General features: G+C 38.6%; 2 protein-coding genes across 3 annotated transcripts in view; one reads left to right on the top strand and one right to left on the bottom strand.

Moving 5' to 3' along the window:
- The window catches only part of LOC122646223 (protease 2), a 31,018-nt gene extending 28,863 nt beyond the window's left edge, over nt 1-2,155 (bottom strand). Inside the window, exon 1 of the mRNA XM_043839727.1 lies at nt 1,829-2,155. Within this exon, the coding sequence (XP_043695662.1) occupies nt 1,829-2,138 (310 nt within the window). The 5' untranslated portion in view covers nt 2,139-2,155. The remainder of the gene's footprint in view (nt 1-1,828) is intronic.
- Nucleotides 2,156-12,540: 10,385 nt separating this feature from the next.
- The window catches only part of LOC122645868, an 82,039-nt gene continuing 74,428 nt past the window's right edge, over nt 12,541-20,151 (top strand). The window contains exons 1-8 of one of the 2 annotated variants that reach the window (XM_043839264.1): nt 12,541-12,687; nt 13,564-13,613; nt 14,000-14,268; nt 14,353-14,427; nt 14,770-14,828; nt 14,932-15,067; nt 18,776-18,875; nt 19,010-19,076. In XM_043839264.1, the coding sequence (XP_043695199.1) occupies nt 14,016-14,268; nt 14,353-14,427; nt 14,770-14,828; nt 14,932-15,067; nt 18,776-18,875; nt 19,010-19,076 (690 nt within the window). In that variant the 5' untranslated portion in view covers nt 12,541-12,687; nt 13,564-13,613; nt 14,000-14,015. The remainder of the gene's footprint in view (nt 12,688-13,563; nt 13,614-13,999; nt 14,269-14,352; nt 14,428-14,769; nt 14,829-14,931; nt 15,068-18,775; nt 18,876-19,009; nt 19,077-20,151) is intronic. The other variant, XM_043839265.1, reaches the window with a different exon arrangement.

The following is a 20,151-nucleotide window of genomic DNA, read 5'->3' as shown; positions in this document are numbered from 1 at the left end:
TAATATACCAATTCACTTTGGATTGTGTGCTTACTTATTACCCCTATGATCAGTCTAACATAAACCAGACCTGGATTAAGTGCCACCGAGGTTAACTGACTATGTTATACATCACTAGAAAACCCCATGCCAAAACTTACAGTTATTCCAAGTACACAACCAATCCAAAACAATCAACCTGGCAGTTGACCATAGCCCACAACCACCAAACCAGGAACCATCCCACAAACAACCTGAATTCCACAACATGATTAACAAACTGGTTGGCTATGGATTGAGTGCTTACTTGTTAACCGTATGATTAGCCTAACACAAATCAAGCCTGACCTAACAAATCACCACGTCTATGCCACATTCCAAATTCTAAGCAATTTGTCTACTAAAAGTTTTGTAAACTAAGAAACAAGAGGATGGGATTTCTATAAAGATGTAAAACAAGTCCAGTTAATGTGGTAGTTCAAAGTACAGAAATTAGAGCACACATGCACATGCTCACAAACATGCTAGCTTAGTTGGCAGCTCATAAGGAACTACTTGATCATGTCACCTCTACTCATACAACCAATTTTAGCCAAAAGGCATCATGGAATGTAGTGAAGACATCCTCCTCCATTCAGTGATTGTAAATTTACAATTCTTAAAACTATAATGGCTAAAATTACAGGAGATATGCAATACAGGTGGGCAACATAATTGAGCTGGACTATGCAACCACACATGTGACTGATCCAGAGCCTCCCCTAACTAGTGAAGGTTGGAGATTGGCATCATCACCCCTTTTGTGGGTCGGATCAGATTGATCATCTAGGGCCCAGGCCTATTTTCCTGTCTTTTTTTATCTCTTTTTTTGGGTGTGGTAGGAGCCTTTTCCTTTTCCTTTTTTTGGGGGAGGCTATACAACTGAGGTGGACCATCTAAAGCAGCTGATCCAGAGGGTTTCTTATCTAATGAAGGTTCTGGATTGGGATCATCAACCCTCCAAGTGACCCAACCTATAGCGATCAACCAACTTAGTGTCGGATTCTGGGTGGCCAAACATAGCAAATGTATCAAATGGAAACATGCCAATTGAAACCCCTAGCCTCCTTAGGTCTCCAGACTCCTTCCCCCCCCCCCAACACACACACTGGTACTACCACTAACGTTACAACTACCACACCACTATTACTACTACCACCAATCATGTTTGGAAATATAGGTATCAGATCGGTCGATACAACCATACCAATACTTGGCCAATGTATGTAACGGTTCGTAGTAGGGGTAAAGTTGTCCACAATTCAAATTCTTTTAATAATGTGAGGGCAAAACCATCCAATACGGCCAATACGTATGGGTACCGGTATCAATATCAGCCTACCAGTATTTAAACCTAGGCTGCCAATACAATGTTTAAAAAAACGAGAGGATTGCTGAACAAGTGTCTGAGTCAGACTAAGCTTTCATCCGTTTAGATTCATAACATTGTCCTCATCGCATTATATGGAAATAGTTGAAGTTCAGCCATCTCGACCTCATGACAGATATGCCTTCCTTTTCTTTCCTTAAATTTCCAGCATCCAAATTTTGTGGTTTTTTGGTGTTCCACTTTTGTTCTACATTGGTTAAAATTGTATTTGTTGGGCATAGCTCACATTTCAAAACCATACCAAAAGCAGTACATTTAGCCAATTTCTTCTGTTCTAGTATTGAAGACAAACTAATTCTACTACAATGCAATTGGACGATACAAAGTGACAAAACCAACCAAAACGCGAAAAAAAAAAAGTTTAAACATCCATATAAGATCAGTCAGACGACACAGAAGGAGTGTGAAGCCGAAGACTACCTGCCATGACATAATCTGTATACGAATTTTCCTCCTCCAGGTAAGAAAGGACCTCCGGATTGGATCGAGAATCGTCACGAAGCCAGTAATAGTTATCTATCCTCACGTCACCGAACATTTCCATATCATGTTTCACTTTCTTGGCTACTGGAGTAGCTTTCATGGCTGCTTCTACGGAGAAGGATGAATCGCGCTTAGGGTTTACAGCAGAAACGAAGCAGAGAGGGCGAAAAGAGCTTAGAACCGGACCGGCAAGCAGAAGAGGGAGGTAAACCAGTCCACTGAGAGCAGAACGAACCATTTCTCTCATTTGTTGCCTTTTTTTATTGCTTTATCGAGATCTCCAGCACCTACTCTCAAAATCCGGATCAGGTCCACGTACCTCGTACGCTTCTCGTACGCTCTCAATCGGACGCGTGGAACTGGTTCTCCTCCGGCTGTGGCAAGAGATGGAGGGCCCAGCACTCGAAAACCACCCAAAAAATAGGCTTCACAGGTGGATGTGAATGGTCCTGTTACAAGGTTGACAGCCAACGAAATGGAATAATTTATCCATTTTGGGTTCATAAATACTTATTTAGGTTTTAGTATTTTCTAAAATACCTTTTAAGATCCTATTTCTTTGACTGCCAGCCAGCCACGACTAGAGAAAATCCATTTCCACAGAATTCCACTACAGATCATGTACCGAGTTGACTTATGCTGAACTCTCAACCCAATGCATAGATTTTCACTATAAATCACTTACCCGGTTACCCACATTTCTTTTACCTTCCTTTTCTTCTCTCTCTCTTTTTTAATCTTCCACTTCAATTTTCTAAATTGCTATTCAATTCCTGCCTTCTCTTATTAATTATTAAGGCTATCTTTTTTCATTTTGGCCTATTTTTTATAAAAAAATCATTATTAAAAACCATTTTGATCAAAAATGAAAAAACTATTTGATACTTACTAGACATAAAAGAATATAAAATGAGAAATCATTTGGTAACTACCTATGTCCAAATAATTTTCATAACATTTTTTAAGTGGTGGGTGAAGAGATTCTGTATTCATCAATCTTCTTCCCCAAATCAACTCTAGTAGAAAATAAAGAAAATCTTTCCGAATAGAGAGTAGATGCTACACCATCTGTTTGGCAGTCTCTCTATTCCGAAGCCTAAAACTATAGCCTGAAAATAACTGAGGATTCTCTCTCTCTCGTTTGCTCGCTGCCCTAATTCCGAAACCTTAAGCTTAGATGTCTTATTCTTCGGGTTAGCCTCAAGTCCAGTACACGTAGACGCCGTCGAAGGTGCTTCACCTTCGTAACCTTCCATGGGGTGATTTTGTCTCTTCAATTGGTGAGATATTTGGTGCGACAAACATAGCATAAACAATGCAAACAATTTGTCCTCTGATAGTGTTATATGTCCATTTACATCCATTTTAATTCCGCATAAAATCGAGCCTACAATGAGAAAAAATGAAATTCCTCCACCACCACCAGTGTCTCCAACTCTATCATTTGTTCCTGCTGGAGGTAATTCATCCTTTTAAGCTGCAAATGAGTTTTGTTTTTGTTTTTTTTTTTTTTTTTATATCATTTTAATTAATTTATCAGTTTGATGTAGCAGGAACACCAATGGCAAAGGATGGTTGCACGGAGAAATGTGAGAACATCAGCATTCCCTACCCATTTGGCATTGGGAACGAATGCTACTTCGACAAATGGTTTAAGATCCTTTGTAATGACTCCAATAGACTTCGGTTGCTTCAACCTGTCGCCAAAGTAGTAACATAGAGTTATCAGAAGCCAATCCATAGTTTTCCCCTTCACCCTCTCTGTTACCCCCAACAATTTCACTGCCATTGGATGTGATATTTCTGCCAACTTCACTCGTGTCAATGGTGGAAAAGTTGCAAACGGGTGTATGTCGGTTTGTACCAACGATACCATGCCTACCATAAGCTCTATCATATTTTCTTGTTCAGGTAATGATTGCTGCAAAACACCTGTTCCAAGCAATGTTCAGTTGTTTAATGTGAAGGTGTATATAACTTGTATATGTCTGGGCCATCCAATTCCTACGGCTTAGCCTTTCTCTGCAATTGTAGGAGGAGGGGGCTTGTCTTTCTAAAAATTTTAAAAAAAAAACTGTCTATCTTACTCCTCATGTTTGGCCTATTTTTTTTCCTTTTTTTGATAATACATATGTGGATAATATAAATAAAAACAAGTTTCAAAAGTGATACCAAACACACGAAAAAAAATAAAAATGAAAAATGATACCAAAGAGGCCTTAAATCTCACTTTCTTTATTTTTTTATTATTTTATTTAATTCTATTGCAAGTTTGCCACCCAGTATTGATTGGAAAAGAAAACCAATCCAATATTGACCTAATTTCGATCTAATGTTGATTCACTATGAAGTTTTGGTGATCTAGCGCTATTACTGCTATGGCGCAATAGCAATGTTTCCGGGTTGATGCTATGGCGATCTACCGTTATGACGCTATAGTCGCTATGATATTATGGCGCTCTAGCCCTATAACGATAGATCACTATAGCGCTATGATGATCTACCGTTGTGGTGATCTACCGCAGTGGAGCTACGGCACTATGGCAATCTAGCATTATAGTGATCTATTGCTATTGCGCAATGGTAATATGACTCTATGGCAATATACTATTATGGTGCAATAGCACGTACAATGGCGCAATGGCGATCATCATTGCGTTATGGAAATCTAATGTTATAGCCATCTACCAGTATGGCGTACTGGCAATATGACGCTATGGGGCGATCATCATAGCATTATGGCGATCTATCGCTATAGCGCTATGGCTATATGACGATATAGATATCTAGTACTATGGCGCGATGGTGATATGATGCTATAGTGATCTACTATTATGGAGCTATGTCGAGTCAACAATATGATGCTACGGCGATTTGCCGCTATGACAATATGGCGCTACAACGTTATGATGATGTGATGATCTAATTCTATCGATTCAGTAAGTCTGATTACAAGAGCAATGTCTTCGTCAGTCGTTTCAATGTCCTGTATTGGATTGGCGATATGGATCGAATGCTATGACCAATACTTCGTACCGTATCAATGCCTCGTATCGAATCGATACTGATATTTGAATAAAAAATCATTAAAAAAGAAATTGGAAATGAATAAAACAAAAGGAATGATGGAAAATAAAATAGCAAAAATGATATAACATTGAATAAACAAATTGGAGGAACGAATTAAATCAAAATCATAAGAAAAAAATTATGAGAGGGAGAGAGAGAGAAGCAGGTAGCCCATCTTTGGGCTGCCGCACGTCAAATTTGTGCGTATGAGAACCCCGGGCTCACTTTTGAGATAATTGATGTGGAGTGGTGTAAGTTTGGCCCCAACAAATTTGAGCTCACCTTGAGTCATGCAGGTCTAGGTGGATCGAGCTCCACTACGGTGTAGGGGTACGCCGGACATCTTCTGGCGTAAAACATCAGAGCTCGCCACATGGATGAGCTCTCATTTGGATGGTACAAATCAAGTTGGAAATCCGAATTTCAAAATAAAACAAATCCTCTTGCCCATCGTATGTGCACCATGCTCATTTGTGCTTCATCAATCCACACCGTCCAAATGAGAGCTCGTCCACGAGGCGAGCTCTAGTGTCGTGCCAGAAGATGTTTGGCATACCCCCGGGTCGTAGAGGAGCCTGATCCGGTCTATGTTGGGATCTTCACAACGTAAGGTGGGCCAAGATTGAGATTCTTAGGCCCAGCTCAGTTCAACATGGGCTGAGGCCTTGGATTGAACCTGGTCCGATCCAACCAGGCCCTATATATATTTGACATGTGTTATAGATATAGATCAAAACAAAAAATATTGTAAATAGTTGGGGGTGTCTAATTTTATTTATAAGCATCACATTTTCTATTCCCTCTCTCTTAAGTTTTTAGTGTGGGGGAAAAAAAAAGAAGCTTTGGGGTGCTATTCTCTGTGCCGCAGCGCAACCTGCGCCCAGGCACATGGGGGTGGGCAGAATAACCACCTTCCCCGGGCCCCCCCTATACAGGCTACCCATGTGCCTGAGCGCAGGCTGCGCTGTGGCACATAGAACATTCTCCCATAAACTTTATACTCAAAGGAAAATAGAAAGGACTCAGAGAATACATTCATTTTAGTTCCACATTTGGAAATTAAAAAAAAAGAAATGAGAGGGAGAGATGGTGGAAACTGATACCTCAATTGGTAAAGAGTAAAGACCCATACTTCATAATTTATTTATTTTTGGATGAAAAAACCAAACATATATAAAATTAAACAACTTGGGAAAGGACAAAGTTTTTGTGGTAGGCATTTTTAGCCAAATTCCTAGCTATAGTTAGACAAAAAGTATCTTCAGTATTCCTATAATATACATCCTGAGTTAGGTCTAATATATATAGTAAGTCTTTGAAAAAATTCCACGACCATGGGCATTTGGTTGGAGATGGAAGAACATCAGTGAACCATTTGTTGGTACACCAAATTTCTTTAATCTTCAACCCAATGTAGGCAGCATGGTCAATTCCTTTACGGATCGCAAAAAGGTGTGAGGCTAGATCTTCTGTAATTCGAATGTTTCTTGTAGCAAAAAACTTAATCCTGCCATCTATCAAAAAGATATAGGACCACCCAACAACACTTAATCCAGATATATGGTGTTATGCACAGATTAAAACAGGAAAATCGAGCCAGGTAAGTTAAAAGAAGAGGTGTTTAGAGAAACCACTGCATTGTGTTCTATTACATACTGGAAAGAAAAAGAGGGGGGGGGGAATAAGTTTTGGTCAAAGGTCCATTTGTGGACATGATTCATGATCCACATGGGATCGGGCTTCTCTGAGGCAATAACCACTTTGTTTCTAGCTGTCCAAACATAACAACATGTTATAATAAAAACACAAAAAAACCAAGAAACCACTTGTGTATCCGACCTTAGCCGAAGATAAGAAAACAAACAAAAAAGTTTCAGAATGTCAAAATCCAAGAAATCAGTTCTTAACCCCAATGTTCATGTCGCCCAAATGTGTTTAACCCAATCACAAGATAAGAAAAGGTGCCATGAATATTCAACACCATTCCCACACAGAGCACAGGAATATTCAATATGGATCCATTTCGATAGAGTAGCCTTGATAGGAATTCCTGCAATTAGCAAACGCTAGAAGAACTTAAATTTTGGGTAAATTTGAATTTTTCAAAAGAATTTCCACCAAGCAATAAAATTAGCAGAATCATCAGTAGAAATTGAGGTTAGTTCATGTGCAGCTACTTTTGTGGTGAGGTTACCATTCTTGGCCTTTAGGCACCACCACTTATCATCGGAATCTAAAATATTCAATGATTGAATTCGAGATGGGAGATTTGGGGGAATGCAGGTATTGATAGATTCAGATTTCCATTCAATGCCTTGTCTAAAACAATCTACTAACTTCACTCTGTCAGGGTTTGTGATTGGAATTGTAGCAGAATGAGAGAGATTACCTGATGTAGATGGAACCCATTTATCAAACCAGAAAAAGATGGTATTGCCATTGCTTGCCATCATTCCCCAACAAAAAATTAAGACAAATGGAATCAATTGTTCGACAAATTTTGAGTGGAAACAGAAAACAATTCATTAAACAAGCTGGAGTTGATGCCAATACTGATTGAATGAGAACACTGCGTCCAACATAGGACAGGAAGTTGGTTTTCCAAGAGGCTAGCTTCTTTTGCATTCTAGAGACCACCCCTTTTAACTCTCTAACTTTGGACCTGCCATGAAAAAGGTTAGTACCCAAGTAGATGGAGTCCTTTGACATTTCCTTAATGCAAATAAGGGAGCTAAGAGAATGTCTTACGTCATTGGGAACATTCCTGCTAAAATGGATCCCACTTTTTGAGAGATTGATTTCTTGTCCGAAGATATAAGAAAAAAGGTCCAAGATGATTTTAATAGTAAGCAGGTCATCAGGAGTTGCCTGACAAAAAATAAAGATATCATCTGCAAAGAAGAGATGAGATATCTCCGGGGTAGACCTATAAATTTTTACCCCATGACACATGTTCAGGTCACGATAAGTTGAAAGAAGTCGGGAGAGGACTTCCACACTTCATAATTTTGAGAAGTCACGAATTCAACTCTATTGGGTCTACCTATTAAAAATAAAAGTTGGTTCCGGTGCCCTCCATTAGCAATATAAGTTTTTCTCTTTCATTAAAAAAAAAAAGTTGGTTATTATCGGGCTAACCAAATGGTAATGACAAAATAGGGCAAAGCGTGCCCACCATTACCTCACTAGGGTTGGCCATGGGTTAGTATATCTTAGCCCAGCCTAGGGCTGCGCATGGCCTGGTTTGATCGCTGGGACTTAGGTTGGGCCTAGGATTACAAAAACCAGGCTCAACCTATTTCAAAATCAAGCTCTACTTAACCTTGTTGCACCCCTATTGAGTTGTCAATTGGGCCGGTTAAAGCGGGTTCCTTTTTCTTTTTTTTTTGGGTTGAAAACAAGATCAATTAAAGCGAGTTCCTGTTGCACCCCTATTGTGTAGATTTAAGTCACTTTTATCTAAATAAGGGTTGAATATAGTATTTAAAAAGCTTAGAGAAATCTACTATCATTCCCCTATACTTGCTGGATAATTACTCATACTCTCCTCACTCGGAATTTCCTTCCAGATTCCCCCATAAAAGCAAACTTACACCTCTCTTTCTCTTCTAATAATAATATTTAAAAATCTGGGGTTGTGCAAGGCTTGGTGTAAGCCCCGGGAATATTGGGCTTGGGTTTTCAAAAACCTGGCCCAATCCAGCCCTGTTGCACCCCTATAATGGGTTGTCAATTGGGCCGATTAAAGTGGGTAGATCCGTAGATACAATCATTTTAATAAATGAATAAGGGTTGAATATAATATATTTGAAAAACTTAGTGATGACTACTCACTTCTCTATACTTGTTGTATAATTACTCAAACTCTACCTACTTGGAACTTCTTTTTCTTATACCATACATTCTAAGTCAAATGACAATTTAATCCCTAATGGCTAATGTAGCGAAAGAAAATGGTAATCTAACGATCACAAACAAAATTTCCCAAATTTGAAAACCTAATTGACTGCTTGAATCTAAAAATATCCACTGGTTAAGGTTCACCCGACCCGACGTAACCGAACATTTCTTCTTCTCAACGACAGCAAACTGTGGATCCCACATGATATTCACTATTACGTTGTGTCTATTTTTGGTAATAGACCCAGTTAACGCTGTGTCAATGTGTCATTGCATGAAAGGTTAGAACTCCATGTTCTGGTGTAACAGCCAACTATTCCTCCTCCTCCTCCTCGTGTGGGCCCTTCGGAAGAATAATGTATAGCAGCCACCTGTCAGCCTAACGACACACCCTCTTGGCCTTCGCCATGACGACGATACCATGGCGTCAGCATTCAACCTGTCTTAGCATGCCACGTAATTACAGTAGCACGTGGAAACTTTGATTGAAGACCATGTGTCAATCTCATCTCATACGTGTCAACATCATAGTGGTTTTCACATGATCTGATGATGATATGACAGGAGCCTTGTTCGTCAACCACGTGTGATGCTTTGACACGTTGATGGCTATCGATTCAAGGACGGTGAGTTCGTACTGTCTGGTTTAGTACCGGGTCGATCGAACCCCACAAGCCTTGGAATCTCGGATAACTCAACTAACTTTTTTGGGTCAACCTTCAACAAGACAATGATAAGTCGTCGAAAATATAAATTTAAAATATTTTAGTTAAATAGATAAGGCAAAAGGTTTCGTACATGACTGTGTATGGTGAACGATTGTGTCTACTACCGTTGGATGGAGATGACAGACCATATACTATACATGATCATGCCCATTCAACAATTGAAAACATGACTGTGCATCATGCATGACCATGTACGAAAACTCTCCCCAATAGATAATACGCAAAAACCAATCTTTTATTATTGAAAAAAAGAAATGAAGAGAGTCATAAATTGGGTTGGATGAATCAAAAGAGCCAAGTGTATGGATGAACTCACTCTGTTTCCAAAAGAAAAATCTACAAATGTGGGTTCTTTGATGGTCACAATTCAGGATCCAAGATCTTTAGTCTAAAAAAATATTTATATATAGCCCTAAAGATTTGGAAATCATTGTCAAATTTTTGTCGAATTATGTGTAACATACGTTAGCTTTTCTTTGTGTTACAATCTCTCCTTCCACAATAGGGGGTAGTTTTGTCATTTCATATGAGGGAGGAGAGCGATAGACACAGGGAGACACTAGCATACATTACAGAGCCTAATAATGTTATTTCTATATAAAATAATGCAGTATTTAGTACACGTTAAAAAATGATTTTTAAAAAACTAAAAGTCATTTGGTGCTACATTTAATGCAATTTTTATGTGAAATGATAATATTTACCCTCAATGAAAAAATATATTGTATTAAAAAGGTAAAAAATAATATTACAATCTTGTGGTAACCAACCAACCTTGGTTACGACAAGATTTGAATTATATGAATGGTTGAATGCCATATTCAACTAGAGTAAGAAGTATATATCTAAGCATATAGTTGTATCATGATGGTTAGATCTCATGTCATTCTTAGTAGTAAAAAATTTAAGATAAGATTAGCTCTGATTTGTCATAATTGGATCTAAGGTAATTCTCATGTTTCAATAGAATTAAAATTTCAATAAACCCATTATCCAAGGAAATTAAATTGGAGAGATATTACAACTAACTACCATTGACTCTTGATTCATTTTACTTGATCCATGAGACATTTGACACCAGTTCAGATTCCCAAGGGTTCAAAGAGATGTTAAGTTCCTTTCTTTAAAGTAATGTGCCGATCAATCACATGGATTTATTTGGAATATCGATGTGTAACTCCCCCTTCATTAGGTAGTTCAATTTATAATCAAACCAATCGGTACTTCATAATTTAATATAGTACCCTCACTGTTCAATATAATTGCTAAATAGGCCCTTACATTAAAGGAAGCATTAATTATAAGTATCCTAAGAATTTGCCTCTTGGATTCCAATTTCCAACCTTCTGTGGTCTTACTAGTAAAATCTGCACAAAATAAATATTAATAATAGTAAGACGGTTGGCTATTTCGTCAATTTCGATAAGCAAGTGGCATGCACCAATCAGAGGGCTAGACACAGGATGATAATGAGGTTGGCACATGCTAGGCACCTTAGCCGTGTGCCAGCCCCTTTTCCAAAGGTTCCATGCACATAGTTGTACACCATGTACAGTTCTATACACCTATCTCCCATCTTACAAGAGGAGGCCAAAATGACAAATCCCCCCTATTTGACGAATTCGTAGCTCCTTCCACTTCATGCGACCATGCATGAAAACCTCCCCCTAATAATAATGACAAGAGATTGCTGCTTGATCATGTAGCCTTTGCACCAGCACGGGTTGAATGAGAGAGCGCACAAGGGTATCAACATGGATGGGTTTTTTGATTTCACAAGGGGCAAAATGGTAAATTTACAAGCTCTTCTTTCTAGACATAGGAACCATGCAACCAAACAACATTATTTTTTCCTAATTATAACGATGATGATGATGATAATAATAAGCAAAAAAGAACCCTTTTAAAAGAAAATTAAAACCTTAATTTCTCGCAAAACCTTAAGGGGAGGAGGATTTCAATTTCATGCATGCCCATTAGGTAGGAAAGAATTACGAGGCATCAATTGGTGGTGGTGGGGATGTTTCGTCATTCGTCCCCCATTGTGGAGAATGGATCATTACATGTATGTGGAGGTGTATGTACATCTGAGTGGCAATCACATATGTAAATGGTAAAAATGGGATATGCAGTTGCCTCAGATAGGTGCACGCATGTACATGCACTTGTGTGTACGTGCAAAGAAGAAACTGAACTTCATTTTGAGAGAGAGGATAAGGGAAAATTAACTCTTCTAGTTCCTTGCTCGGCCTAGTTCCCCAATGCCTTTAATAAGGGGGCTGGACCCACCTGTGCAGACTGTTCGGGTAGGGGTAGGATAGTCATTGCACTCCCCTTGTTGGGGGCAATGGGGAGCTGGGTCGAGCAAAGAATTGGAGAGGAAAAAGATCCGAGGATAAGACCATGCATGACCAGGAACAAAAATTTTTACCAAAAAATCAAGATCCTCTACTTTTTCGCCTGCCCGGTATTGCCGTGTGTGCCCCAGACACAGTAGGATAGTGAAAAGACCGCCTTGCCCGAGCGGGGGTAAGGCGGTCTTTACCTCCTTACTATGTGTAAGGTGCACGACCGTACGGGGCAGGCGGAAGTAGAGGATCCGGACTCTTTACCAAATCTATTTCTCGCACCACCTTTCCTTTTCATGCCCGGGGAGCTTGAAAGTTCAAATTCCTTGGAGGTTTTCTCATTTTTTAATCCAACAAAATTGGAAGACAAAAAAAAAATAAAAAGGACAAAAAGAAAAATAGCCTCTTTAAATAGATCGTTTTTGGGCGCCATGCGGAGTTGCTTCACACGTTGAAGGTTTGAACTCTCTCACTCTCCCCCTCTCTCCCGTGTGAATGGAATTCCTCTGCAAATCTCCTTTCTGTACAAAGGAACTGCTTACATTTCAGTGAAGTTATCTCTACAGAGTTCGTAGGGATTTGAAGTTCGTCTCCTTAAGGGAATTCATCGGTGGTTGAGAAAGCTCTGAAATCTGCATTATCATCTAAGGTTTACAGTGAGTGTTCAGTTCGGTACTGTAGACTAAAGCGACCTCATTGTGCATTGAAGGTGGATTTCATGGGGAATTCTAGTTCTTGAGTCTTGGGGAATGTATGACATGACAAGTTTTAGTGGCAGAATTCGATTTATTGGATGGTGTTCTGTTTCTGAATTATAGTTTAAAACCCGGGAATTGAGTAATGATGTAGGTTTCTTGTATCTGAATTCTGTAGATTTGTCAGTTATAAATTTACAAAGAATTTCGGTTTTGGAGTCGAATTTTTATAGTTGAAGTCGTGAATTCTCAGTTTTCTTTGCTGAATCATGCGAATTTCTTGGATTACACGACCTTTTTTTTTTTCCCAGTTCGTTTGATCTTCATGCTTGAGCAAAGCTGCGAAATTTAGTTGCTTTTGCTGTTCTGGGGTGAGTATTTTGTCAGTTCTTGGTTCTGTTATCGAGGTTTACTGATCCTCACTCTTGATTGGATGAAAAAATTCGTCCTATCTGTGGGACTCTGTAAAACGCTCGCACTAATTTTACACATATTGCTTAATCGTCTTTTTTGGTTGCTTGTTTTAGTTTGAACTCTGTTTTGGCTATCCTTTACTCACATTCTTCTTGTAATTTTACGAAATTAGTCTGTATTATGAATGGTAGTCTTTTATAGTAAGACTAAATAAAGCGTCTGATCTGGTAGGATGTAGCTTTTGTTAAGCCACTTTTTGGAGTTCTTTATGATTAAAACTTCATTTAATTTTACGTTCCTCCTTCAAATGGTTGTGTAATGTTTTTAGACGCATGGGATATTTGTACCCTGAAATTGGGCCGTATGCAGTTGATTGCCTGAAAGCAACGAAACAATGTTCTGGGGATGAAAATCAGATTAGGAGGAAGTTGAGAAGATTCTCTTGCCACACGATTGGTGTGATTTGATTGTCTTTCAGTTTTTCTTTTTCTTGTTCTGACTTGTAAGAGTTTGTGCAGAGATTAAGAGAAGTTTTGACGATTTGGTTTATCTTCTGAGAAGGGACAAGGTGAGGACATGTTTCTCTTATATATTTGTTTCCTTGTCAGGGTCTTATAAGGAGAGTTCCTTAGGCAGACATGTGTTAAAATATTAAAAGGCATCTGAATCATTACTAGTGAGAAGGTTACTTCGGTTTGGTTGGCATTTATTTAATCTTCTTAACCGTAAAGTTCTGTATTTTGAACTTTGTTCGTGATTATTGCCAACTTCCTTGAATATAGGGTTTTAAAATCCAATTTTCCTTCTATCAGAACTGTTCCAAGTCACCATTAAATTGTGTGAGAAAAGTTCATTTATCACTAATTTTTTTGTCCTACTGCTCTTATTTGTATTGCCATTCTTTTATAATCTTGCTACTTCTTCTAGAAAATTGTTTTTGTTTTGCATTGGCAGAATCAAATCCTAGGACATGGGATGTTTGGTATCAACACCAACATATTCCAGTGGGCACAGAAGAAGGCCAGGAAATGTGGGGGAGGTGGTCGTGTTTGTGCCTGGACTACGGATTCCTAAATCTGTGGACTTCTCTCAGCCACTTAGTGGTAGCTTGTCTAAGAGTTTAGTGGAGCGTCTCTCAGCTCTTAGAACTCGAGTAGTGGTCATGGCTGGCCAAGAGGCACCAGTGGCAACAAAACCTAGAAGGAAAACAGCTACACAACATGGTTAGATGGGATATACTGGATGCCTGCGGTGATTCAGGTTATAGGTGTAAAATTTACTTATATATCATGTGTAATTGTCTGCAGGAGGTTCAACATTGGCTGATCTTCAACAGGCTCTTGAGGATTACTTGCCGGTATTGTTAGGGCTAGTCAAAGATGGTAACCTACAACTTGAATATTAAGCCTTGATAAGGAACCATTATTGCACTATGTGCTCTCGCGACAAGAGGAACTTATAACATTACATGCTTATGAAAGATTATTTGTTTGAAGGAAGATTGGCTGGAGAATAGGAAACCTGAAAATGACTTTTGATAATTGTCTCCATGAAGAACCAAATTACCAGTTCCTATTCTTTCAGCCATTCTGATCTGAATATACATATGCTAGATTTTTTTTTAAATTTTTTTTGGGTTTACAAGGGAGTGGCAGTTCAATTTGTAGACTTTGATATTATATACTTTGGTTTGGTCCTGATGGTTTCTTCATTCTGTTGTTCAGGAAGCCAGTTACAACACAAGGTACAATTTGTCTGGATTAATCAGGAAGATGAAGCACAGGTGGGATCAGTATATCAATCCATACTTGGGGACCCTTTTTCTGAAATTTGTTTCTTCTAATCAGAGAAGGACTTCTGTTACATTTACTTCCTTCTTCTGGCAGGAAACAGGCATCTCAAATGCTTGGTACGAAGTATTATCAGTTTTACACTTGATGGCTATGCTATCCTTATTGCAAGCCAATTTTTTGCTGCTCCCAAAAGCATCTGCTGATGGCTATCAGCCAAAAGTATCAGAAGGTGGGTATTTACTTTCACTACTAGGCTGTCTGCTGTTTATCTTTTGTTATGCATGTTATATTGGGATGAAAGGATATTCCACAAAAATTTGTTTACTGGATTTATTTAAACCTTTGTCATGGATGAAACCAGGACTTGGTGTATTGTATTAGTTGAACTTGTAGATTCTGACTACACACTGTTGCTATTTAAATCATAAACTAGGAAAATACCCTAGCTATATAGAATACTGGACACGAAGCAGAAGTTACTATCCTCCCTGCCTCTGCTGTACAGTTCATATTGTATAGATACTTATCACCTGACGGTTGGATGAAGTTACATAATTGCTGCCTCTGCTACAGTTGTAGTACATATGCAAAGCACATATGAGGAGTATGTACATTATAATAAGAAGTTTCATTAGTTGCCTTCATTTATGCACACAAAGATAAAAAGTTTTCTGGGATCCACCCTTTGACAGGTACCACCTAAGATGTCATATACCTGAATTGAACTTAATCAACTTCCTAACCATCTAATCGATCACATTTTCTAATTGATTCATCAAATGATGGATGCAAGCTAGTCTCAAGAGAGCATTACAGATGAATGCTTTTTGTATCCAGTGGGACCATTGGGTAGTATGATCTTAAGTTTCTATTCGTGCTAGGATACCGGGAAGATGGCTTCTTTATCTCATCTTTCATTTTTTGAAGGATTTATTGCTTCTTTATTTATTTTGTGAAATGATTTATTATTTCATTCTTTATTCTTGCAATCTTTTTTTGTTCTTCTCTGCTTTTGGATTTCTACCTTTCTTTCTTCTTAGCAGAATAGTCTTTTCCCCCCTTGTTCTTGTTTCTTATAGTTTAGTTTTGATCTCGGTTATTCAATAATAAGGAGGAGAGATTGAATGAGGGATAAAATAAGAGCAAGATAAATGAAGTACAGAAGTGTCGCGAGAGTGCTATGTGAGTGGCGCATACCATTAAAATTGTACTGTAAACCAAGGAACAAAACTCAATATTGTGCAACCACGGAAAAAAAAAAGGTTAGTGTCTCTGGGTATGGGTTCAAATGGAAGATTGGCAAGACTAGAAATGATAGATCAGAATTTAAAACTTCCAGTGTTACAATACCATTGGCTGAATACCAGTAACCATAGTGAGAAAGAGAGAGAAGCGAATGAGAGAAGAGGGTGAGACTGCTGAGAATAGCACTCAGGCTCTATATCCCAGCAGCTCCCCCACTGATTGTATTTATAATAATGAAAAAAAGAATTTTCAACTTAGATAGTTACTAGGAATCCAACTTAGGGAACAAGTAGTAATCTTAGAGACAAAACAATTCAAGCTACATAGCTAAGAGAATAAGAAACTAGATAAGTCCTAATCTAACTAGGAAAACCTCAAACAAAACGCCAAGCTATGATACGGACACTCCCCCTCAAGCTGGAGCATACAAGTCACTCCATGCCCAGCTTGGAACATACTTTTCGGAAAGCAGGACCAAATATAGGTTTCGTAAAAGCATCACCCAGTTGATTTGCAGAAGAAACGAATGGAGTAACAATCAGCTTGTTCATGACGACATTCCGTACAAAGTGACAGTCAACTTCAAGGAACACCGGATTACTAGCAATATAGATAGCTGCCTGGTTATCACAATACATCTTCATAGGAGACATGACAGGAAAACCCAACTCCTGAAGCAATGATTTCAACCACATCAACTCGGCTGCAGTGAGCCATAGCTTGACACTTAGCCTCAGCACTGGATATAGTCAGGGGCGTAAATGAATAGCCGAAATCTGTTTCCGTATCCGTGTCCGGATCCGTTTAGCACTATCGGAATCTGTCCGAAAGCTAAATGGATGCGGATACGGATAGGCTATAGCTATCCGAAAAGCTATATTTACATGTAAACGGATAAAATATTTGATCCATATCTGTGTCCGTATCCGTTTAGCACTATCCGAATCCGTCCGATAGCTAATCGGATGCGGATGCGGATATAGCCCTATCCGAGCCGAATCCGATCCGTTTACAGCCCTAGATATAGCCACAGTTGTCTGCTTTTTACTTCTCCAGGTAACTAAATAGCCACCAACAAATATGCAATATCCTTTGGTAGATTGCCTATCACTAGCTGATCTAGTCCAGTCAACATCAGAGAGTCCAGCCAGATCAACACTCTGATGGGGATGATAAGTGAATCCTTTTCCTGGAGCTCCCTTCAAATATAACAGAATATGACACGCAGCCTCCCAGTGAGCCTTCTGAGGTGATTGCATAAATTGACTAATAGCACCAATAGCAAAGGAGATCAGATCACGTCACAGTAAGGTCATAGCTACTTAGTAAAGTTAAAATTGAGTAGTAGTTTCTATTTTGATTACTTTCTATTTTCCATGTAAATATGTAATAGCTTTAGATCCTTTTTAGAAGGATTCTATTCTAGTGTTTCCTTGGCAGCCAAGTAGCCCTCCACGTATAGAGTGTTTCTATTTCTGTATTCTGGCCATTGGCTATTATAAATAAATGGACAGCTAGCCCATAATTTTGATGCTTGAGAAAACTGTGCTCTATGTAAGTGTGTGCGCACTGCTATAGTGATTCAGCTTCTGTCCAAGTGGTGAAGCTTTTACCACAGGCCAGTGGTGGTGAAACCCTTGTCATATCCCCCCGATTTATCTTCTCATCATCTTCTTCTTCCTTTGCTGTTCTGGAGAATTCCAGTATCTGTCTACATCGAGGGGCGTGGCCCATATTGGTGATTTCTAACCTCTATTTTGTGTCCTATTCTTAGTCCTATTGTTGCTCGTGTTTCTCTTCTCATATTCTGCAGGATTCATCAAGTATACCTTCATGCGATTTTCTGTCCGGTCCATTCTGTGCTCAGAACTTCAGACATGCGTATCTCCTTAATCAGTGTTTGGATGGCTTCCAAATTTTAGTATGTTATTCTACTCCTGCACCTCTACATTTGATCCAAGTTTGGTGTTCATCCAAATAGCCATTTGTGAGTTCTAATTATTTTTCTTCAAGTTTCTAATTCTGTCTCTTTAGTTTCATATTTCTGTTCTTGCTTGTTTCTCCTAATCTAACTATCAGCTTTCGTTGATATTTTAACCTTATACTCCTCCCATTAAGATCTCTATTATATATTAGTTTAAGCCCCATCAGATTTATGGTTTGTTAGTTCTAATCCTCTTCAGTTTCTGCCCCTGCCCTATTTCTCAGTCTTAAGGTTCACTGTAATTCTGGTTTCCCTTAGGTTTGCCAGTGTTTGTTACTTCAGCCTAGCTTACCTCATCAAGGGATTATGAAAAGCTATTGGGTCAGATATGAAATTACTGGAGAAAATTGAAATAGTTAACCTCTTCTTTGTGAATCCAGCTAGTTCAAATTGAGTTCATGCTATGGATGTAAGGTTTATTGTTATCACTTTTGTTTTATTCAAAATTTGTGGGAATAAATAACATAAGTGCTCAAATTATCTCTGTGTTAAGTTAGTTCAACATCTGTTGGTTGATCTTTGGTTTTATCAATTATCTTTATTGATCTACTTTAATTTGATTAATTTTAGTATATATTCCTTTAATTTGTCTCAGGGAGAGATAGAGTAGCTACCCAATACAACTCACTGTCTTTGTACTTCATGATGCCCTTCCTTCGGTCCATTGATCCGAGAACAAATATGAATTTTTTTTTTTTTTTTTTGTAGTAGAGAGCAGACGTACTTCTATTGATGTTTTCTTGAGGGCAGCAGGATATTTGGACTTTGCTGTCCGATATGTTATTCCTCAGCTGCCCTCTGAACTCAGGTATGCTTATTTTGATATTTTTGGTGTCATCTTCATTAAACCCGTGGTCAGAAGCTGTAGTATGTCTTCCTATTTGATAAAATGCTTGATTAACAAATTTTTGCCTGACTCCTATATTTCTCTTGTAACTGTAGGGGTAGTCTTACATTGGACCTAGCAGAAGGTGTGCTCCGAGCGCTTTGCTTGCAAGCCTTAGGCCAGGTAGCAGCTCATACTTTGGTCTTGTAATATTTGATTCTATGCATCTTTTGTCAGATATTTTATTTTATTTTTTCTGTATTTTAGGGAACTGATGAATTTATATGATATGTTTTGTACTCATAAAACTATTCCAGTATTCCTTCCCTTGGGCATGATTGAGTATACTAGAAAGCAATTCCATCTGATATTTAATGTTATATCAGGCGATTATGTTGTTGTTTGGTTTTCTGATGGATTCTTCGCATAGAGAAATGGATAGAAAGGAAGTTCGTGTGGTATGGAATATGGATGGATTCTTTGCATAGAGAAATGGATGGAAAAGAAGTTCGTGTGGTATCATTTTGAGAATTCAAATTCATATGTATATATCTGTGTATCAACCCGATACTGTCAATACTATTGATATGTCTCTGCAAAACAGAGACAGAGTAGGAAGAAAAAGAAGGAAGAGAAGAGGAGAGGAAGAAGGCGGCGCATCAGCCGCTGCCATTCGAGGAGAAGAAAAGGAAGAACACGACTTACCGAGTTACCAGTAGCTGCCGCTTCCATAACAGTAGCCGGCTGCCACTGGAGCAGAAGAAAAGGAAGACGACGACTTACCAAGTAACAAGTCTACAACATGTCCACACCCAAACCTTCCTTGAAAACCAAATTCAGAAACCCAAACAGTAAATTCCGTAAACATCAACCAGAACGATTTCATCAATACCTTAGAAATTTATAGAGGGGTTTAGTGAGAAGTATCAAAGGTTAGCTTGGTAATTTTAAAATTGATGGGGAACAACTATCTTTTCACAAGAAGGGGCTTATCTCGGGGATTCACGTGAAATCCAGTATGGACACACGTGTGCCCCACACAATGCATTTGTAGATTTGCTTCTACTGGTCTCACAGAGGAAGTGTGTGGGAGTGGGACTTTGGGGTTTCCATCGACTTCAGCCTCCTTTCTTTTTGGTTATTCATATGCATTTGATTTCATGCATCTTGATGTATCAAAAATCTGTACATAAGCAAATAAAAAAGTGAGAAAGAGAATCGAAGGTCACGATATGTCTTCTTTAGAATTAAATATGTT

Source organism: Telopea speciosissima, chromosome 11 (assembly GCF_018873765.1).
Source record: "Telopea speciosissima isolate NSW1024214 ecotype Mountain lineage chromosome 11, Tspe_v1, whole genome shotgun sequence".
NCBI classification, from domain to species: domain Eukaryota; kingdom Viridiplantae; phylum Streptophyta; class Magnoliopsida; order Proteales; family Proteaceae; genus Telopea; species Telopea speciosissima.
This window is presented reverse-complemented; position numbering and strand designations above follow the sequence as displayed.